The following is a 24017-nucleotide window of genomic DNA, read 5'->3' as shown; positions in this document are numbered from 1 at the left end:
ACCCTAATGATTGAAAATAGACTGGTGGGGCATTGTCTGTAAGGTATGATTCTGTGAGTATGACAGGGCTGCGTTTACCGTTGTCATTCCCAGTGTCTAAGTCAATGTCAGATAGTCTGTCCAGTTTCATTTCTTTTATTTAGCTTTATACAACTGAGTAGTTTTCCTAGCCATTTCAGAGGACTGTTAAGAGTAAACCACATTGTTGAGGGTCTGGAGTCACATGTAGGCCAGACCAGGTAAGGATGGCAGATTTTTCTTCTCTCAAGGACATTAGTGAGACAGATGGATTTTCATGACAGACTTTCAAAATCAACAACCGTTTCATGGTCACCATTAGACCAGCTTTTAAATGGAGGTTTATTAATTCAATTCCAATTTCACCAAGCCATGTGTGAACTGAACCCAGATTCCAGATCATTAGCCTGGATCTTTAGATTACCAGTTCAGTGATATTACCATTATATTACATTATCACTACAGGAATGAGTAACGCCTCATGACACTATCTGAAGTCTAGTCCTGGTCAATATATATCACTTGGTCAACATTACCAAAATGGTGACATGTACATCACCACATCACAGTAGATGGATCCGTGTTCTGCAGAAATGATCAGTATGTACTTCCTATACAACAATAGTGTCTCCACTTCCAGAGTGCATGTTGGCTATAAAGTACTTTGGAACACTGTGAAGCCATGAAAGACACAATGCAAATTGAGGCCTTTTCCTCAGTGGCAGCTTGTCAAGGGGAAGATGCAGTCAACAGATTAACCGTGAGATTTCAGACCATTTGGAAATACCATGGCTGATTTTACCCCCAGACTATGGAGCAAAATGGTAAAAGAACACTCACAGTTCCACAAGTGTAACAGTACCTTAGAAGATAGCAGCTTTGTTAGATACATCTCCTTAACCTTGAAATTTTGTTTTCCTCGATCTGGCGCATTAGTTTCTGCAATTTCTGAACTTGGTGAAATCTAAAGAAGGCAAAATATTGTCACAAATAAAACGCATAACTAGAAATGTCGGTTATAAACTGAACCGGAGTGAAATACATACCAGGTGACAAAGTTTCTCTGCAGATCTATTATCTAGAGCAAATGAGAGAAGGTGATTTTTGAAGGAGGTCACTCATATATTAGTACAGAGCTTAAAATTTTGAATATTGCACTAAAGGCATGTGGCTGAGAAATGAACTGCATACTTCTGGCGATTAAACAACACTCAATCTGGTTTTGCACTGTGGGAATATACAAATGATTTTTAGATATATATCAGAAATATTTGCAAAATTCCAGCTCATGATGAAAGAGTTTTCACTCAGGCACATCTCAGTTTCAAAATAATCAGCGAGAGTGACATCCCAGGGGTCATAGAGATCGAAAACAGGAAAAAAGAGCCTTCTGCCTGTACACACACTCCACTGTTTCATATCTTTATATATCACTAATGTAACAAAACATCCTTAGGCACTTTACAGCTACATAAACTGATCAAAAAATCAAACATTGATTGAAGACAGCTTCAATTCTTTTAAAGGTTACCTCTTTTTGGATGGTCGACTCTTCTAACTGCAACCACGGATGCTGCAGCTGGAATCTGAATAGGGATGCGAAGAATTAACAAGTTAACAGACATTGTCAAAAATACACAATCACAAACACATGATCACGCACATGTGCACTCTGTCACTCTCATTCTTTGCACATAAACCCAGACTAACCCTCATACCTGAAGAAGGGCTTATGCCCGAAACGTCGATTCTCCTGTTCCTTGGATGCTGCCTGACCTGCTGCGCTTTTCCAGCAACACATTTTCAGCTCTAACCCTCATACCCCCTCGCAAACACACACTTAACACTCAGGATTTTTTTGTAAAGACAGTCTGACTACAGCGGCCTTTTAAAAAATTGGCACCTTGGGAGCAGGATGGCCCTGACCCTGACAGGTACCTGTACTGCCAGCAGTACTGCCAAATATTAAATCACCCAGGCAGCAATTCCAACCATAGCAGATCCATTTGGAATTGGGACTGACTGCATAAAGACTACAATTTTGTAATTCCAAGGGGTCTGAATCACAACTTTCTGCAGTAGGCGTAAACACTCAATTCAGGTGAATTAGTTCTGTTTAAGTGCCATGCTCTGAGGTGATTGTGGGCACAGTGTCGGAGGGTCAGAGACCCGGGTTCAATTCCCGCCTCAGGTGACTGACTGTGTGGAGTTTGCACATTCTCCCTGTGTCTGCGTGGGTTTCCTCCGGGTGCTCCGGTTTCCTCCCACAGTCCAAAAAATGGGCAGGTGAGGTGAATTGGCCATGCTAAATTTCCCGTAGTGTTAGGTGAAGGGGTAAATGTAGGGGAATGGGTCTGGGTGGGTTGCGCTTCGGCGGGTCGGTGTGGACTTGTTGGGCTGAAGGGCCTGTTTCCACACTGTAAGTAATCTAATCTAAATCCCCACCTCTTTAAAAAAGTGAATTAAGTCAGGTTATGCTTAAAATAAAGCAGACTCCTAATGCTAGAGGGTACTGATAGTCTGGTCAATCGCTTAGAAAAAGTTATTAGCTGTTTACTTCTGCAGTTTCAATAAACTTCAGTGTTGACATTTTACAAGAGATTGTTATTACAGCTGAGTTTCAAAATCACTTTATAAGGGGCTGGGTTCACATGTTGATTGATAGATTGAGAATATTAAGATGTGTTTAATGATTTGGCTGTCTGTGAGGTGATGAGTGGAGACGTGTTTTTGTTTCGTTGGAGGAGATTTACTGTGTTGAATGGGAGCTTTTATTTTGCAGTATCGAGTATGTAGCAAGAACGTTATCAGGTTGTACCATCTTCTTATGGTTGGTTTTCCCATAAAGGATACTGGTAGAGTGACTATGGAAGTGATAAAGATGATACAGGGTTTTGAGAGGGCATGAGGTGATATATGGGGAGGACATAACATAAAGGACAAGTGACCTTCGTACAACCAGGCCAAAGTCTCTGCGAACTGAGGTGGACCTTCCAACCAGCCTTCTTGGTACCCACCTGCCCCATGACCCCTTCCAAATGGCCAGTGCAGGTGACGGGCCTGTATCCATCCTGTCCCCATTTCCCTGGAATGAATGTAAGGAAAGGAGGCGGGTCTACCCTGTTCAGAAATTTCACAAAATCCCGAATTGTGAGATTTCCCCGAATCTCACAAAAGACACACATGAACAGTCTCACAGCCACTCACGTAGGTACACACACACACACACACACAAACACACACACACACACACACACACACACAAACACACACACACACACACACACACACCACTCTCTCTCTTTCTCTTTCATTTTCACTGTACCCAAAAATCCACTCTCCCCTAAACCAATGAAATGGGATCTTGATCCCTAAAACCCATTCTCTCCTCCTTTATATGCTTTTCCACCTATTCCCTTACCCACACCCTTTCCTCCTGATAACCTACTTTCTGGCTGCCAATGCCCTGCTCTATCTTTCCTGATACCCTCCTCTCTCCTCACCTACCTTCCCTTCCCTGTTCTCTCTTCCCTGTGCTCATATTGACAAAGGGAAATTGTCAGCCCCTTTACTGACAATTGAAAATGATTGGTGCAGATATGACCAGGATCGACCTCATACCTGATAGTGTCTAACTGTATTTAATTTCTTTATCCCATTTTCAAGAACTTGTGATGATTGGTCGATATCCTGGAGTATTTGGTTTGATCCATTCTTAACGTATTCTAGAACAACAAAGAAACACTTAATTAATCTAATCTAATCTATTCAGTGAATGAGTGACATAACTCAACAGATGCAAACTGTTGCTTTGCACATGCACATCCAGGTCTCCCTGCTGCTGCGCACACTTCACAGTTACCCTTTATGTCACAACATTTCTCCCTGTTCTTTTTGTCAAAATGTATCAGCTCACACTTCTTGCATAATAGTTCATTTGCCACCTACCTGCCCACTCCAACAACCTGTCCTCTTGAAGTTCCACATTCAATATCCTTATAATATCTACAACGCGCCAAATTTTGGTCCATCTGTGAAATTTGAAAATGTCCCCGCATGCTACAAGATCTAAGTGGACAGAAGCTCTTGTGGACCTCAGTATCTGTTCCTACTGTATCTTTAGTTTTCAGTATGTGAGCTGGAGCTGTTTTGATAAAATATTAGCAAAGGACACCGGAGTTGACCGGACAATGTAGATGCCCCAGTCACGCAAAGGAGGTTAGAACTAAACACCTGAGAAGGAAATTACCCAGGTCGATATCTTCCATTTTGAATCTTTGTGAGTAACCATATCTGCTAAAGAAAGCCTCAAAAATCTTCTCCTTTGCTTGTCCTATTGTGTCACAATCCAGAACATCCACTTCTAACGTGGGCTGGCTGTCCAGATCACCATCAACGTCCGCCTCAGTGTTCAATTGGAATGAAACGTCCAGTTTCTACCAGGAGAGAGATCAATACATTAACGCCCATTCTCACAATTGCACCAATGCAACATTAACCTCCTGATCTGGAAACTAACTGTGAACAAGGAGTCATTCCTCAGTAATAGAATAATGAAGCTGTGCAGCAAAAAAACAGACACAGAGAGGGTAATTTCAGGAAGTGTTGCCCAATTATACATCCGTTCATGAAAGAGTATCAATGGTTGATTAAGGACACGTTATATAGTTACTGGGAGACGGCAGAAGTGAATTTGAGAAACTAACACAAGCAATAAATTCAGATGGCAGGAGCCTTCATTTTAAAATATATTTAAAAATGAATCTCTATCTCATGGAACTGGTATCTGTCTGAAATGTCACCTTGATCTTTGAGATTGTGAACAGATTGGAGGTTTTCCAAGATGAATTTTCTGAAGCTATCTGATAAATTCTCACATGTGCTGCCATGCAAATCGTTTAGAAGTAGTTTGAAGGGCATTGCTGTTCACATCAGAATTGCCTTTAATTCAACTTGACCAGTCAAATAAGAACTAAAAGGTTGTTTAAGTCTGACTGCAATGAATGGGACTATAAGTTCTTGGCTGATCTGATTGTGGTGACAAGTCTACTTTCTTCCTCACCTTTGACCCCTTACCTTTGACTCCCTTACCAGTAACTTAGCCTTACAAACATTCCTTATCCCAGCCTCCCATGCTCTTTGGGAAAGAGGATTACATAGACTATCAACTCTCTGAGAAATCAATTCTCCTCATCTCTGTCTTAAATGGGATGTCCCTCCTTTTTAAACTCCATAGGACTATCTCAGATTTCACTCCATCATATCCCCACAAGTTTATATATATTTCAATTAGATCATCCCTCATATTTTCCAAGCTTCTAAAGGAGAAAGGCATCAGGGCATCAGCCATCAAATTGCATTATACACTGTGTATGATCTAATATCTAATATCAGCATTCCACTGAGTGGGTGGAATCCTTTTGGGTGCAGTTGATCTCAGAGATGGCATGCAGTGCTGGCAAAGTGTCTCATGTAGTCATGGTGTCTTGTATTGTGGGATCCTACAACCCTCACAAAGCTAGGTTCTGACTCTCTGGTAGGAGAGAATGAGATATTTTCAGACCTCATGGAATATACAGGCACTCTGGGTTCCCATTTCCCATTGGAAATATATCACCATTCTTACACTGTTCAAGGGCTCAAAATCCTGGTAAATTCCATTCCTGGCAATGCCATGAGTATCCCATCACCAATGAGCTGCGACAGTTCAAGAAGGCAGCTCTCCACCAATTTGAAAATAATTTGGAATGTACCCGAAAATTCTGTTGGCCAAATTCCCCCATCAAGTAAGAACAGATGAACTGTTTATTGTTGACGCACAGGATCCTGTTAACTGGAAAGTGGCTTTCACAATTGTCTACCCTGTGCTTTGAGGTAGTTTAATATGTGTTATGCTCTTGGTGCTTTTGATGAGACACTATACAAATGCAAGGTATTTCTTCTTTCGTCTGTACCAAGATTAGATTACTTACAGTGTGGAAACAGGCCCTTCGGCCCAACCAGTCCACACCGACCCACCGAAGCGCAACCCACCCATACCCTTACATTTACCCCTTTACCTAACACTATGGGCAATTTAGCATGGCCAATTCACCTGACCTGCACATCTTTGGACTGTGGGAGGAAACCGGAGCACCCGGAGGAAACCCACGCAGACACAGGGAGAATGTGCAAACTCCACACAGTCAGTCACCTGAGTCGGGAATTGAACCCGGGTCTCTGGTGCTGTGAGGCAGCAGTGCTAACCACTGTGCCACCGTGCCGCCTACGATGGCTCACACAAACTGGGAGAAGGTTCTCTGCACACATGGTCAAATGAAAGATCATTTAATGTAGTACTTAATGGAACAATTTTACCCTCACAGTAACACAGACCAAGGCAAAGTGGTTAAAAATAAAGGAACAGATGCAGGCAGCTTCACCATTTTATCATGAACATGACCTTTTTAAATTAAACCATTAACCAACAGACCTTGAAAAAAGCAGAACTACTGATCTTCTGAAGTGAATTCTTGCAAAGAAAAAAAACCCTTGCATGATTGTAACCCCTTCCACTACCTCAAGGCATCCCAGAATGCTTTGCAACCAGGATATTTTTTGAACTGTGGTTACTTTTGTAGGGTAGAAAATCTGGCTGTCAGTCTTCCCAGAACTAGTTGTCATAAAGAACAATGAACAAAAAATGACTAGATAATTTTGTTTCAGAATCCGATTGACCAGGCAATTCCCAATGATTATGCTTCAGCTGATGTGATAGGATCTTTAAAGTCTGCATGAGAGAGCAGGCAGTACCTCAATTTAACATCTCATCTGAAAGCAGCACTACCTCAATATTTCACTGGAGTGCCAGCCTGGATTATGTGCTCATGTGTCTGAGTGAGACCTGAACCTATGCCTCTGGTCTACCATTGAGTCTTTTTTTTATTTCAAAAATATACCTTATTCATTTAAAGAAACACATAGTTACAAAAGCAGTTCTGTTCTATACAGTCGCATGTCAAGGAAACTTGACTCTATCCAAACAAACCAAAGGCATCTCTTACTTGAACCGGACTATATTTGCATACATTAGGGCACCAGGGTCCAATAACTGAATGGATCCTTTTTTACCTACAGCAGGAAGACCTCAGCTTGATCTTTCCCCATTGCACCTTGGCAGTGGCTGCCCCAAACTTTAGAGCATCCCTCAGCACATAGTCCTGGACCTTGCAATGTGCCAATCTGCAACACTCAGTCGAGGTCAACTCCTTATTCTGGAAGACCAATAAGTTTCAGGCTAACCAAAGAGCATCTTTCACCAAACTGATGGTCCTTCAGACGCAGTTCTTGTTTGTCTCCATGTGTGTCCTGGGGAACAGACCATAGAGCAGAGTCCAGCGCTCGGAGCTGCTCAGGATGAACCTTGACATAAACCATTGAATCTCTCTCCAGACTTTCCTTGCAAAGGCACATTCCAGAAGGAGATATATGACAGTCTCTACCAACCTCTGCAGTTGCTTCGAGGGCTCTAAGAAGGATCTCACTCATCTAAGAAGGATCACCATCTCACTAGATAGGTGCTGATCTTTCAGGATGGAAAGGTCCTGGGAGAAGCCAAAGAGAGATTTGTGTCCATCCTATGAGTTCTGCGTTAATTGAACAGAGGGTGTACAGTGTGTCTGTGATGATTGTTCATGTCACCAGTTATAGCTAAATTGTGCCCAGTTTTCCCTTCATGCATCTCAGATGTGATGTAACCTACCTAAAGCATTCAGGAAAGTACCAGCAGAAACCAGCATTTACAAGAAGTCTCTTCAGCCAGCAGCTAAAACGCACTATGCAAACCCTCCCCCATTCGATTTACTGCATGCCTGCCACCTCATATTTTTTATTCCAAAAATATATTTTGTTCATAAAAAATCTTTATCTACATACATAGTCCAGTTCTGTGCAGTCTTTGCACATTGAGAACAAATATTGAAATTTGACTCTCCCAATAGTTCCAATAACCTAAAGGTATTTCTTACTTATGCAACATTTTACTTACATACAGTTAAGGCACCAGGAAGGTCCAATAATTGAATGGACCCCCATTGTACTTCAGCAGAAAGAACTCTGATGGTGGTCTTTCCATACTGCACCTTGGCGGCATTTGTCCAAGTTTTAGATCAAATGTAGATTTTAAAATTCAAAACGTACTTTATTCAAACAAACATTGGAGTTTGACGATATCCAAAAGCATTCCTTGCTTGAACTGGATTATACTGTTTTTTATTTCAACAATATACTTTATTAAAGATAATTTATTTTACACCACATGTAGATGAAAGAATAGCAATGGCAGCAGCAGAGCTCTTCCCAGTGTCCTCTCAAACATCTCTGCCTCAATCCTCCTCATCAAAATTAGATTAACTGGATTGAATAGCAGTCACTCACAAGTGGTGGCACTACACTGGCTGAAGAGCACGTGTACTTAGGTAGTTTCCATTATAAATGTGAACATAGGAAATTACCAAAAATAGCTAATAGGAGTTGAAAGTACTCGGTTGATTTGAATATATTATTGAGACATTTGTTTGATTGGAACTTGTTTAATAGTTTACTCATTCTCTACACTTATGACCAGATAAAATGCTTCAAACTTTGGGGTTTGAAAATGAATTTTATAATTTAACCTTTTTGGTATTTTGAACACAAATAGTTCAACTTCCATGTAATCTTGCAAGATCAAAAAGGGGAACTTCTATAACTCCCCGTTAGTTGCTCAGGAACATCTGGTTTGTTGCAATATTACGTTGTACTAAAACCTTGTCAACAGGAAATGAACACACAGTGTGAAGGGGTCAATAATATTGTTGAGGTGGAATAATTTGCTTTACTTCTGGTCTGACAATGAATTCCGCAAAATAATTATGTAGACAGATATTTTATGTTATGATGCTAGTTTAAAGTTAAAACTTGCACTTTACACTTAAACATGGAAGGTAAATCCTCACAATCTTGTAGGAACTAATGGGGGTTAATTCCCTTGTGTCTGTTGTCATGATTGAGGTGTCACTTACCAGAGTTTTAAAGTCTGAAACCTCCCACAACAGCCAGTCTTCGTTTAGTGTGTACAATGCTTTACCACTCACTGCATCCACTGGACCCAGGTTAATCCGCTGTTTTATTGCAGATACAAGCTTAAATAATGGCTCTCCAACAGATTCCTGCAATTAGAAGGACAGTAATTCTCAGGACCTGGAAAACTGCATATCAGCCCTTTTATGAAACTAGCTTCTAAGAGAAAGACTGGCTTGTACTTTTATAGCATCTTTCATGACCCCAGGATGTCCTAAAGAGCTTTACAGTCAGTTAAATGCTTTCTGAAAGTTAATGAAGTCGGAAATATAACAGTCAATTTACAAACAGCATGCTCCCGCAAACATCAATTTGATAATGAAATGTCAATTGTTTCTGTGAAGTTGATTGAGGAACAAACATTGGTCAGGGCACCATGGATAACACTTCTGTTTCTTTGTCTATAGTGTCAAAGAAACTTCTAAGTACAGGTGAAAGGGCAGATACAGTCTCTAATATTTCCCCAGAAAGATGGCACCACTGACAGAGCAGCATTTGCTCAGTGTCATCCTAGATTATATGTCCAAGTGTTTGGAGTGGAGTTTGAACCCACAAGTTACTGGCCTACAACTGATATCTTTGGTTTAATTAGGATTAATTTGAGGAATTGACACTTGGGTTTCATGGAAAACCTTAATTATCACAGCATCCAGGTATAGTGCAGAATTTAGAACCGCAGTGGGATGCGGGGAGTAAAGCAGGTGGGATGAGCTCTTCTCTCCTCTATCCAATATCCCCTACAAATCATCTCAGCCATTTTACACCCTTAATGTTGTTGCATGTTTTGCCCATTTTGACTTCCCCTAAAAGTCTGAGCTTATTAATATATATGAGTGAATGTTGAATATCTCACTCATCTCTGGGACATTAAAGGGCAACTCACCTCTTCTTGTAATCGCATCTTTCTCCACTGAGTACTCTCCAAATATAAGAGCTGAGTGTAAATATGGATACTCTGACTGCTGTGAAGCCAGTAATGTTAAGAGGAACTTTAATGATCAAGACCAAAACCTCAGACTGACTTTTGTTAAAACAAAAGTGCCTCAAAAAAAAGGGTCATGAGGCCAAAAATAGCATTTCTCTGTGACCTCCACCATGAGCTACTCATCAAAAAGAACACTGTGATTTAATGCCCTCAATCTTCCTGGAATACTTGGCTCAGCAAAATATCTGACAATATGCGCTGCAAACACTTCACGGAGACACCATTTTCTCCCACAACAGGAACAGCTTTTAGCAAATTCAGCAATGATGCTGTGATTAAGTCACTGAACTTATAATCCGATGGAACAGGAGTTCAAAATGTCACGATTGGCTGTTTCATAATTTGAACTTAGATTTTAAGGTAAATTTTTAAAAAGCTGATCTCAGTAAAACTGTAAAGTTTAATTGGTTCATTAATATCCTTTAGGGAAAGAAATCTGCTGTCCTTACCCAGGCTAGACTGTACTTGCCTCTAATTCCACACTATTCATTCTTTATTCACTCGTGGGACATGGGCATCGCTGGCTAGACAGCATTTATTGCCCATCCCTAAGTTGCCCTTGACATGAATGGCTTGCTAAGAGTCAATGGTTTTTTTTCCAAACAATCAATAATGGTTTCATGATCATTTGTAGGTTCTTAATTCCAGTAGATTATTATTGAATTCATATTCCACCATCCGCCATGGCAGGATTTGAGCACAGGTCCCCAGAACGTGAGCTGAGTTTCTGGATTAATAGTCTAGTGAAAATACCTCTCCATATTAACTCTGCAAAATGCCACCCAATTATATCAAACTGTTACTCAGAAGCTCAGGAAGGTGGCTCACCATCATTACCATAACCTTCTCAGGGCAGTTAGTGGACAATTAATTCCAGCAATTTCCACAGTCTCAGAATTAGAAAATGTAACAGGCTGATAACGCAAGCCGAGCTTCAATAAAAAGTGATATCATGGCCACAATTACATTGATCGCACGCCATGAATACAGAGAATAATGTGAACAACAGTCCTTACCCTCAAAAAGCCATACATGCACAGGGAAATCCAATTAGTGAGCAGTTTCTCAACCACTGTCTCTGTGCGACGGAGTAGCAGCTTTGGCTGGGCAGTTGTTTCATCCATCAAATCATTGAGAAGATGATCAAGCACGTTTGTCAGATAAACTAAATTACTATGAAACGCAATGGTCAGGAACGAAGCAAACTTACACCTGTTAATGACAGATAGTTGGTATTTTCAGAAAGACTGCTAGAAGTTCAGAACTCAATGTTTACTCTCTTGAACTCCTACATACAAATGGACTCTTGCAGATTCAAGATACCAGGACATAAAATATTACTTTAAAACAATTCTTTGATGGGATATGGGCATCACTGACTAGGCCAGTAATCGTTGCCCATTACAATGCCCTTGAACTGTAACTTGCTAGGCTATTTCAGAGGGCCACACATCCATGGATTTAGCATCATATGTGGGCCAGACCAGGTAAAAACAGGAGATTGCCTTCCCTGAAGGGCATCAGTGAAGCAATGAGTTTTTACAACAATTGGTGAATATTACAATTATAACTGAGATGAACCTTCAATTTCAGATTTTATTCACTGTATTTAAATTTCACCACTTGCTGTGGTGGAAATTGAACACATCTCATTCAAGTATTAGCCTGGGCCTCTGGATTCTAGTTCAGTGACAGTTCTATTGCAACACCACTCCTCCATTAGAAGGACAGATTCAAAGATTTTGGGTGGTCTAATCGGGATTTTAAAAAGACAGTTGGGAATTGATAGAAGAGCTGTTCCTTCTGTGAGAAATCCAGAAGTGGACTCAACTTCACTATTCTATGAAGGCCATGTTGAAGTGAAATCAGGAAGTCCTGCTTCACACATAGGAGAGTGGAAATCTCAAACCGACCCCCCCTAAATTGGAGTTTTCAGACCTGGGATCAATTGCTGTCAAGGGATATGTACCTGTGGGTGAGTTAACAGAGCTGAATTACAAAACAGCCACAATCTAGAACTGGCTTGAGGAGATCTGTGGCCTAATCCTTTTTCTACCCAAAACATATGTTTTCATGGAAATTATCATGATGGTTTGAAATTTGGCACTCTGGAGCTTTTCCTAATGAAAGCGTGATGAAAAGCTTTGGCAATGACCCTCTCTCTTCAGTGGAATACAAATTTAGTTAAAGACCACAGATTTTGATAATCATTGATTCTATTTCATTCAATATCAATTCCATTGGTTGTAATCATGTGTACTCCAGTCAGCATATGCAATAATCCCAAGGATCCACACATTATTCCCATATCTACCTGCACAGAAAATAACTAAATGGTATCTCTTTCCTTCCAAAGCTTGATATAAATATTAAAGCCTGAATGCATGGAAAGCAAGTTATTATTGACTGCGTTTGTTCTAATATTAAAAAGCTCAGTTCCATTCTAGTTAATCTCACTGTAAGACAGCATTATCAACTTCAGTATATCTGATGGGATCAAACCAAACAATGGGGAACTACAGAAAGCCCAGTTGTATCAACCAAAAGAGATGAAGTTTAAAACTAACCGGTCTTTAATAGAGAAGTCTTTTTGCTGCTCAAGATTGTGTATTAGAGTCACCAAAAACTGTTCATTATTCAGGAAGTTGTACAAGGCATTGAATCCATCATCCAATTTGTCTTTTGCTGGTGCCTGCATCAAATGAAACAGTTACGGGAGACATACAAAAATCTCTTTAGAGCTCCAGAATCACTGTGCATTCATCCTAGGATGGTGCATTCAGTATTAACAGAGAAATAGCTTTCAATACACGGATTTGATTTGGGAGGAGGGTGGGTGGAACAGTGTGGTGGACATTAAATCTGTAAAAATAAAACTTTGCTGACGTATAGGAAACCTAACATGGCATTGCTAATTTCCATCTTTAACAAGGAGTGGACAGGAAACCTCCAGCAGACCTGTTATTTGAACATACTAATAGGTAATTAATTGTGTATTTGTCCCAGTGTCAGTTTTAACAAGCAATGCATGGCTTTCTTGAACTGTGTGAAACATGCCATGGACAAACAAGGCAGGAACTCAGTGAGTATTAATGATTCTATGAAATGATGCAGGGGCAGCATGGTGGCTCAGTGGTTAACACAACTGTCTCACAGCACCAGGGACCCAGGTTGGATTCCACCCTCAGGTGACTGTCTGAGTGGAGTTTACACATTCTGCCTGTGTCTGTGTGGGTTTCCTCCAGGTGCTCTGGTTTCCTCTCACAGTCTAATGATATGCAGGTTAGGGGATTGGCCATGCTAAATTTCCCACAGTGTCCAGGGATGTGCAAGCTAGGTGGATTAGCCATGTGAAATGCAGAGTTAGAGGGAAACAGTAGGGGAATAGGTCTAGGTGGGATGCTCTTCAGAGGGTTAGTGTGGACTTGATGAGCTGAATGGCCTGCTTCCACCATTAAGAGATTTCTATGAACTTGACAGAAAGACTGAGGAGTGTTTTCAGACTGAAACAGGATAAATGCTTTCTCTGACAGGATTTCTTCACAAAGGGTGCACTCATCACTTTATAAATGATTTCCCAAATTTTCGAAGATGGATACACATTGCCAGCAGGCGTAAAGGTAATCAGAATCCTGGTTTTATTTTTGTGTTTGGATCCTTCTTGCGATCTGCTGGATTTGACAATGTACTGCCCACCAGTATACATCTCAGGTGATCAAATCATATTTGCCAAATTTGCATTTGTTTTTATTATCAGTGAGGAAACTCTGAGACAGAGGGACCTGGTATATACTGCACTAGCTGGACTTTCACAGATACAGGGCATGCTAGAATGTACATCTGTAACAATCAAGGCAAACCCAGGTCTCCATCAACTGGAAGGAACACTGCTCCATCAATGTACAACTGGTCAATGATCAATGGAATGCTTTCACTAACATCTGTCCAAGATATTCTGGAAAATGCAATGATGCATTCATTCTCGAACAGTTCTCCCACAGTTCTTTACACCTCCACATATTGAAGGGCTACCCTCTAGGGAAATGCCTGGCAACTCCTGAGGGGGACAGTATTACTGACACAAAGGAAAGAAACAACTCCAACTCACGCGGCTGTCCAAAGCAAGCTGTTGGGCCGCTGACATTGTGACTCAGGTGGCTGGACAGATCTGGGGCAGGGGTTTCTGATAGCAATGCACCCGGAAGGCTGCCAGGTTGGCAGTGGTTAGCTGCACTTTGCACATTCTTGCACTGCAGAGGGAACTGCAACTGCACCAGGAGGAAGACACATCCTCAGAGGAGGATGGTGCAGGGACCGTGCCTGCTATTACTTGCTCATTCACCAGAGAAGCCCCTAACAGCGTGGTTCAGATAACCTTGATGTGAAGGTGTTGGACTGGGGTGGACAAGGTCAGAAGTCAAACGACAGGTTATGGTCCAACAGGTTTATTTGACACAGGTTTTTGGATTGCTGCTTCTTTGTCAGGTGAAGTCAGATAACCTGGCAGCGTGACGATATATCAAATATACTTCGAGGACTGCCACTCCAATAACACTTGAGAAGCGTAACGTTATCAAAGGCTTGTTTACATGGCACCCCATGCACCACCTTCAACATCCACTCCAGGTTAACACTGCTACCTCACAGTGCCAGGGACTCGGGTTTCATGCCACCCTATGGTGTATATCTGTGTAAAGTTTGCACATTCTTTGTGTCTGCGTGGGTTTCTTCCGGGTGCTCCGGTTTCCACCCACAGTGGATTAGCTGTGGGAAGTGCAGGGTTATGGGGTTAGGTGTGGATACTCCTCAGAGGCTCGGTGTAGATTTGATGGGCCAAGTGGCCTTTCTCTGCACTGTAGGGGTTCTAATATTCTATTCAACTCAGTGGCAGCAGTGTGTGCTATCGACAAGATGCAGTGACTGACTTCGGATCCTTAGACAGTATCTTTTCAAACCCATGACATCTACCAGCTGGAAAGATGAAGACACCAGACATATAGGACTCTGCCTGATGCAAGTTCTCCTCCAAGCCATAAAATATACTGGCCTCGAACTAAAAATCACTATTCTTTCACTGTCACTGGATCAAAATCCTGAAATCCCCCCCTAACAGTACTGTGTGGTTGTCTCTACACTCCAAGGAGTGCAGCAGCACAGGTAGCATTGGACTTAAACATTTAATGGTAGGGTCCTAGGAGTGTTGCCAAATGAAGAGACCTTGGAGTGCAGGTTTAGTGGAGTCACAGACAGACAGGGTAGTGAAGAAGGTGCTTGCCTTGTGTTTGTTGGTCAGTGCATTGCGTATAGGAGTTGGGAGGTCATGGCGCAGCTGTACAGGACTTTGATGAGGCCACTTTTGGAATATTGCATTCAATTCTGGTCTCTGCTGTAGATAAGATGTTGTTAAATTTGAAAAGGTTAACAAAAGAGTTACAAGGATGTTGCTAGGGTTGGAAGGTTTGAGCTGTAGGGAGAGGCTGAATAGGCTGGGGCTGTTTTCCCTGAAGCATCAGGGACTGAGGGATGACATTATAGAGGTTTATAAAATCATGAGGGGCATGGATAGGGTAAACAGCCAAGGCCTTTTCCCTAAGGTAGGGGAGTCTGAAACTAGAGGGCATAGGTTTAGGGTGAGAGGGACAAGATTTAAAAGGGACCTCAGGGGCAACGTTTTCATGCAGACAGTGTTGCATGTATGGAATGAGCTGCCAGAGGAAGTGGAAGAGGTGGGTACAAGTACAACATTTAAAAGGCAAATGGAAGGGTACATGAATAGGAAGGGTTTCGAGGGATATGGGCCAAATGCTGGCAAATGGGATTAGATTAATTTAGGTTGGTATGGACAAGTATGTTTCTGTGCTGTGTGACTGTACAACTCTATAGTATGTACCCAGCTTTGAAAATATGGGAGATAATCTATAAAGCAGTTGAAGAAGACAGCTAACAGGGACAATTCGAATCTAGCAATAAATGCTTGCCCAGCCAATGAAGAATGAAAACATAGTCAACACAACGCCATCAATAAGGCTCTCATAATAGACAAATATTAAACCAGGAAGAATGACTGCCCCTTGGCTTCAGTGGGGTATGGAGAGTCAGCATCTCCATTACTCCCCCCTCTCTGTTGTGTTCAGATATTGTCAACAGTAAATCAAACCAGAAAGTTCCAGAAAGCAATAAATACTGACACAAAAACAAACCTGAGGTGCAGCGACAATCGGATCTCTTACAAAGTTGGGCACATTGTCCACACTGCCCTGTGAGGGAATTTATAAAAAGGACAAGAATGAACCCAGGATTTTAAGACACAGATACACTGGCATGACTCAAAAGCAAAATAAATTGAATGATGATGCAACGAATTGAAAAAGATCAAGTTATAATGGTTACCTCTGGAAAGAATGTTCGGGCAGCAAAATGTTTATAATCCAGGAAAGGGATACTGCCATAATCATCAATTAAATGCACATCCGATCCCTCAGTCTGAAGCTCAACAAATCCTTGTAAAAGAAAATCAAATTGATTCAGCATTGTAAACTTCAGTGTAGTCAGCGCAGAATGTTTGCCCATCAATCACTTCATTTACAAGTCGATTGCAATTCCCCAATTAATATTACTCTTTAAGTCAAAAACTTCTCACTGTGGTATTACTTGGTAACCTTTTTTTTCTAATATTAATTACACTGCAAACTGCACTCACCCGCTCCCCCCCACCACCACCACACCCCACAGGAAAACCAGCATCTTTGTGGTCTCAGCAATATCTGAGAAATGGTCCCATTCTTTGGCCTACATATTTCAAAATGGCTACTGAACATTTGGATACAGGTGGCCCCCGCTTTCCGAAAGTACAGCGTTCCCAGGAAAGCTTTCGTCAGCTGAAAATGGCGTAAAGTGAACGTGCATGATTTATGTGGAAAAGGTCTTGCTGTTTTTTGTAATATCAAAAATCCTCTTTGGATTCGCGAAAACAGGTACTTATGTAGGTCTTCCATAGAAATGAAATTGTGTAAAGCGAACATTTGAAAAGTGGGGGATACCTGTAAATATAATCTCGCAGGCTGCTCTTACGTATCAATGCAGGATGATGGGGGTTGCATGTTTCTTGAAGTACTTTAATTCCACTTCCGAACGTCCCAAGAGGGTTTCTCCAGATGTATGAACAGTGTGAAATTCAGGAACAGGAACAGATCTCAAATCTTAGACTTCCCCTATGGTGATCCTCTCTGTTACAGCATACGATGTGGAAATCACCAAAAACTGGGAATCCCATCCCTGACTCCATTTGGACAGACAGCTTAGCCTTTGGAAATGTGAGATACCCTTGTACTTTGGGTATCCTCAGACGTTCAGGGGTGGCTCAGGATAGGTGCTCTTGGTGGGTGAAAGGGTGAGTGCAGAAGAGGGAGGGCACAAAGATATCCTGGGAGTAAGGGTGTCAGGTACCCTTTGTGATTTGAAATGCAGGCAGTGGTATGCCTGAAAGGTCCATAAACCCATTGGAACTGTCAACGCCACTAGAGAACCATCAAAGCTGTCAAAGAACTGTCAGAAATGTCAAGCACTTTTCAACTTCTTTCAACAAATCTCTCATGAAACAAACAGTTGTATGCCTAGTTATTTTTAGTCAATAAGGATATTGTTTAAATAGGGATGCCATGGACACACTATGTCAACAGTGCTGTTCGGTTTGCCCACGGTCAAAATTGTGTGTTGACATGGAGGGGCAGGGCGAAGGATACTGGGTGGGGTTCATGGGTTGGCACTCATTTGACATGGAGATAGAAAGAGTCAGGGTGATGGACATAGGGGCAGAAGTTAGCACAGGAGCTACAGAGGGCCAGAGTGGTCGGACAGAGTCATATGTTGTCACAAGGGATATCAGGTGACATCTAGGAGTGGAAAGAAGGTCATGTATGAGATGGGGCAGGGTGCGAGGATATGTGGGGAGTGGATGTGAAAGGTGAGGGCTGGAGGCAAGGTTTTGGTATCATTATTTTTCCATTGGGTGGCCGTTCAGTGCCCGTGCTGGGTTGCAGGACTTGTACCCAACCCACATCTGCAGCCAGCAGCTCTCACTCTCATCCCAGGAGTGCTCAGCCTGCTTCCCAAAGTAATGAAAATTCAATCTTGTGGGTATCTGGCAAGTGCCCTCTTTGTTCATTTTCAACCTGGAAACAGAAATGAGAGAGGCCTCCAGGAGGTTGGGAATTATCCCATCATTGCAAATGCTCAGGTAATAGTTTGCTTTCAAATCCCAGGATGGTGGTAGGTCTGATGGGAATGCAGGGATGCAGTGTTTGCAGATAGAAAATAATCCGTACTCCAAAGCAATTTATACCAGAGACTGCCTCATGCTCAGTATAATATTGAAACTGTCAGAGTTCAACATTTGCAATGAGTTACCTTCACGAATCTGATTTCGGAACTGACTTTCCAGAAGTTCCATTTGAATGTTTAGACGCTCAGAGTACTGCTTAGCCTTCTGGCTCATTGCCCAAAAATAACCTGAAGACAAGCAAATTCAATCAAACGTCAATCAAACAAAAACAGGAGATTCCACATCAGATCAGATTAAATACTGCAGGAGTGATTCTGACAAAAAAAAACCCAACAATATCGATCTAACTGTAGCAAGAATTTGAGATTCTTAGACCCGTAGTCTAGTTACTCGACAATAATACAGTGTGCGTCAAAGATACACAACAAAAAAGCTTATGTTGCAAAAACCTTTCACAGAATGTGGTGTCACTGCCTGGTCAGCATTTGTTGTCCATTCCTAATTGATGCAGGAAAAGTAGCATTTTTTCCTAGAATTAGATTTTAAAGTGGTGGTGAGGTGCCTTTTTGAACCTTTACACTGACAGCGTTGTTAAGGCTGAAGGTTCAGGAGTTTGCGGTAATACTGCAGGAACACAGATACTGAAGGAGGCAGTGGCAGGAGATAAGGTGGTAAAAAAAGCCTATGGCCTGCTTGCCTTCATTGGAAGAGGCATTGAGTATAAGTATAGACAAGTTATGTTGCAGCTTTATAGAACTATTGTTAGGCCGCACTTGGAATATGGAATACAGTTCTGGTCACCACACTACCAGAAGGATGAGGCTGCTTTAGAGAGGGTACAGAAAAATGTTTACAAGGATGTTTCCTGGTATGGGGGATTTTAGTTATGAAGAAAGCTTGGTAAACTGGGTTTGTTTAAAAGACATTAGTAAGGCACGTTTTTCACACAAGATGAGTGCCTGGAACAGAGGTGGTGGTGGAAGTAGACACAATAGCAGCTTTCAAGAACCATCTGGATGAATACTGTATATGAATAGGAAGGGAATAGAGGGATACGGATCCTGTAAGTGAAGACAGTTTTAATATGAAAGGGCATAATGTGTCAGCGTGGGCTTGGATGGCTGAAGGGCCTGTTCCTGGGCTGTATTGTTCTTTGCTCTTTTAATTAAATTTCCATGTCAGGATGGTGAGTGACTTGGAGGGGAACCTGCAGGTGTTCCAATGAATCTGTTGCCTTTGTCCTCTGAGATGATAGAGAGGGCATCTCTGTCTTGCTGAGCTACTGCAATGTATCCTGTAGATGGTACATATAGAATCATTAAACCTCTACAGTGTGGAAGCAGACCACTAATTCATCTCACCTTCACATCTCTGGACACAATGAGAAATTTCGCATGGTCAATCCACCTGACCTGCACATCTTTGGACTGTGGGAAGAAACCGGAGCACCCGCAGCAAACCCACGCAGACCATGGGAAGAATGTATAAACTCCACACAGATAGTCACTCAAGGGTGGAATTGAACCCAGTCTCCCTGAACTTATCCCAGTGAAACACTGAGCCTTTGTACTGCTCTGAGTTGCCTTCTGCGTTTTAGTGATGGAAGGAGTGAATATTGAAGGTGGTGGCTGGGGTGCCAATTAAACCAGTCTCTTTCTTTTGAATTGCACTGAGTTTTGCTGGAACCACATGCATCCAGACAATCGGAGAGTTTATCATCACACTCCTGACTTCAGCTTTGTAGATAGTACACATGCTCTGGGGAGTCAGGGGCGACATGTGGGGAGGCATAGTGAGGTACCTAGGCACAGAAGGTGACCAAATCTTGACTATGAGGCAGATATTTTAAGGAGATTTTTAAGGACAGAGAGATGTAGGAAGGCAAATAGGCTTAAGGTGGAAATTCTAGATATTACAGCCTGAACAACTGAAAACGCGCTGGCCATGAGTAGAGTGATTCAAAATGGAGTGTGCAAGATGCTACAATGAGAGGAGCATTGCAGTCTCACAGGATTATGGGGCTGCAGGAAATGACAAAGGTCAAGAGGGGGAAGATCATGGGTGGGCTGGAATATGAGATAAGAATTTTAAAATTGTGAGATGTGAGATAAGAAGTCACTGAAAGTCAATGACCATGGAAGTGGCAGGTGAGTAGAATTTAGAGCAAGTTTAGATACAAGCATCAGAGTTTAGGATGAGCATACATTTATGTCAAGTGGATAATGGGAAACTGGTCAGGGCAGCATAAGAATAATCAATTCTACAAGTAACTCAGGCAAGGTCACAGAGCAGCTGAGCTGAGTGAGGGTCCTAGTCGAGCTGGAAGGCAGCAGTCTGAGTGGAGGTATGGCTATACCATCAGACACTCAATTTACACAAAAACCCTGACTGGAGGGACTCAAAGAGTAAACTGAGGGAAAGAGCAGCTTGACATGGCATCACACTCAAGGGGATTCAATGAGGAACTGAGAAAACATACTAGAGAAGCAAATATGGATTTTGAGAAGACTCAGGGCCAATATAAAGGGGGAAAATACCAAAGTCTTTTAAAAACACACCAATGGTAAAATGAAGAATTGGGCTGATCAGGAACTAAAAAGGGGATTTCCGAAGTGGCAATGGTCATGGCTGAGGAGTTAAATTAAAATTTTAACATCTGTCTTTGCTAAAGAGGGACCTGCTACCCAGATCACATTGACAGGGGAGGCACTCTAATGGGGGATGATAATGAGTTCATGGATAACACGAAGATTGGGCAGGTGGTTGAAGGTGAGGAAGGTGAAGGAAGATATTGATGGATTGGTCAAATGGTCAAATCAGTTGTACATGGTATTTAACCCTGGAAGGGTATGAGGTGATGCACTCAGGAAGAACTAACAAGACATGGGAGTACTCAATGAACAGAAGGCCACTAGGAAGGTCAGAGAGATTTTGGGATGCTTGTCCACAGATATCTGAAGGTGACAGGTCAGTTTAATAGGCTGTTATGAAGGCATAGAGGATGCTTGGCTTTAACAGTTGTGGAGTAGATTATAAGGACAGGAAGGTTATGTTGGAGCTGTACAACATTTTGGTTAGGCCACAGCTGGAGTTTAGCGTGTAGTCTATAGGAAGGATGTGATTATACTGGAGAGGGTACAAAGGGGATTCATCAGGATGTTGCCTGGGATGGAGCACATTATTTGTGAAGAGAGATTGGATAGGCTTGGGTTGTTTTCTTTAGAGCAGAAAAGGATGAGGGGACATAATAGAGGTGTAAAAGATTATGAGGGGCATGGACAGGATGGATAGATAGCAGCTGTTCCCCTCAGTTGAAGGGTCAATAGTGAGGGAGCATAATTTTAAAGTGAAAGGCAGAAGGTTTAGAGGGGATTTGAGGAAAACAAAATTCACCCAGAGGGTGACGGGAGTATGGACTGACTCGGAGGTGGGAAAACTCATAACTTTTAAAAGAACCCAGATGAGCACTTAAAATATCGTAACATTCAAGGTTTAGGGGCCTAATAATGGAAAGTGGGATTGATAGGAAAGACAGGTCAGCATAAACCGAATGGACCAAAGTGTCTCTTCTGTGCTTTATGACTGTATGACTCTCTAAAAGAGCTCAAAATTAATAAGGAGAAAATATTGGATAGACTGCTAGTACTTAAAGTTGACAAGGCACAGGGACTGGCTGAGATGCATTGAAGGATATTGTAGGAAATAAGAGTGGAAATTGCAGGTGCACTCACCACAGTCTACCAGTTTTTCCCAAACTCAGTGGTAGTGCCAGAGGGCTGGAGAACCGAAATTACACCCTTGTTGTAAAAGGATTGTAAGCAAAAGTCCCACAATTGCAGACCAGTCAGTTTAACTTCAGTGAGTGGGATAACTTCTAGAAACAATTATTCAGGATAGAACTATGGGAAAAGATTAATTAGGAAGAGCCAGCATGGATTTCTAAAGGAGAAATCAAGCTATGTCTAATCTGATATAGATCTTTGAAGAGATAACAAAGGCTCAATGAGGTTAATGCTTTTACATAGAAACAGGAGCAAGAGTAGGCAATTGCGTGACATCCTGTGCCATTTACTAGGACCATGCTGATCCTCTACCTCAACACCATATCCCCACTTTCTCCCCATACCACTTGAAGGCTTTAAAATATAACAATTTATCTATGTCTTTCCTGAATATATTCAGTGACTTAGTCTTCACAGCCGACTATGGTAGAGAATTCCATGCATATATAGAATTCTACTTTTTGAGTGAGAAAATGTTTCTTTATTCCAATCCTAAATGTTCCTCAGTTACTTCAGTGTTACAGCACACAGGGATTTCCAGATGCCATTTGACACAGAATCACACAACAGACTTGTGAAAAAAAGTTAAAACATGTGGAATAAAAGGGACAGAGGCAATATTGATCAGGTGTAAGGAAACAAAAGGTGGTGGTCAATGAATAGTTTTCAGGCCGGAAGAAGATTTGTATTGGGGGTACTATAGGAGGAGCAGCGGGACCATTGCTTTTCCTGAATTTTAAATTTAATGTTGATCTTGCTCTCTGTGCACCTGCCCTGCAGCCACAACACTGTATTCCTTGCTCTGTTTTACTATCCTAATGCCTGTACTGAACACAAAACAAAACTTTTCACTGTAACCTAAGTATGTGACAATAATAAATCAAATCAAATCAGAGATATCTAGATCTTATGTGCAGGGGGCAATGTCAAAGTTTGTGGATGAAAGAAACTTGCAAGCATTGTAAACTGTGAGGATGACCGTGTAGAATTTCAGGAGGACATTGACAAAGAAGCTGATGGGATAGACAGATGGTCCTGATTGAGCTTTTTTGAACAAGTGACAAGGATTATTGATAAGGGAAGGCCTGTAGATGCAGTTTTTAATGGACTTTAGTATAGCATTTGATAAAGTCCCACATGGCAGATTGGTACAAAAACTAAAATTACACGGGATGCGGGGTAAGTTGGCTTGATGGATACAAAGGTGGCTTGGTCATAGAAGACAGAGATAGTGGTGGAAGGGTGTTTTTCAGAATGGAGACTGGTAATTAGTGGTGCTCCACAGGATTCAACCTTAGGTCCTCTGTGTTTGTAGGATATATAAATGATCTGGAGGAAAATGTGGGTGGTCTTATTAGTAAGTTTGCAGATGACACAAAGACTGGTGGAGTTGCTGATAGTGCCGATGACTGTGAAAGGATACAACAGAATATAGACAGATTGACAACTTGGGCATAGAAATGGCAAATGGAGTTTAATCCAGACAAATGTGAGGTGATGCATTTTGGAGATTAAAATTCAGGTGCGAATTATACTGTAAACGGCAGAACCCTTAGGAATGTTAACACATAGGCAGATCTGGTCATGCAGGTCCACAGCTCCCTAAAAGCGGCAACAAAAGTGGCCAAGCTGATTAAGAAAGCAGATGACATGCTTGCCTTCATTGGCCAGGGCATGGAGTACATCAGTTGGCAAACTATGTTGCAGGTATATAAAACCTTTGTTAGGCTGCTATCGGAGTATTGTGAGCAGTTTTGGTCACCACACTACCAGAAGGAAGTGGAAGTTTGGAGAGTGTGCAGAGAAGGTTCACTAAGGTGTCGCCTGGTCTCAAGAGCATTGGCTATGAGGA

General features: G+C 41.8%; 1 protein-coding gene across 2 annotated transcripts in view; it reads right to left on the bottom strand.

Moving 5' to 3' along the window:
• Positions 1–24017, bottom strand: part of plxnc1 (plexin C1) — a 129813-nt gene that overhangs the window by 19923 nt on the left and 85873 nt on the right. For both annotated transcript variants that reach the window (XM_043713333.2, XM_087999708.1), the window contains 11 exons: positions 18509–18610; positions 16493–16602; positions 16303–16359; positions 12670–12794; positions 11119–11314; positions 9060–9206; positions 4268–4454; positions 3640–3743; positions 1550–1604; positions 1065–1096; positions 881–982 (listed from right to left, as the gene is read on the bottom strand). In XM_043713333.2, the coding sequence (XP_043569268.2) occupies positions 881–982; positions 1065–1096; positions 1550–1604; positions 3640–3743; positions 4268–4454; positions 9060–9206; positions 11119–11314; positions 12670–12794; positions 16303–16359; positions 16493–16602; positions 18509–18610 (1217 nt within the window). The remainder of the gene's footprint in view (positions 1–880; positions 983–1064; positions 1097–1549; positions 1605–3639; positions 3744–4267; positions 4455–9059; positions 9207–11118; positions 11315–12669; positions 12795–16302; positions 16360–16492; positions 16603–18508; positions 18611–24017) is intronic.

The sequence above is a fragment of the Chiloscyllium plagiosum genome, unplaced genomic scaffold (assembly GCF_037043375.1).
Source record: "Chiloscyllium plagiosum isolate Xiang-an unplaced genomic scaffold, Cpla_swu_hap1 HiC_scaffold_23, whole genome shotgun sequence".
NCBI classification, from domain to species: Eukaryota; Metazoa; Chordata; class Chondrichthyes; order Orectolobiformes; family Hemiscylliidae; genus Chiloscyllium; species Chiloscyllium plagiosum.
The sequence above is the reverse complement of the archived record's forward strand: the minus strand, read 5'-3'. Positions and strand labels throughout refer to the sequence as shown.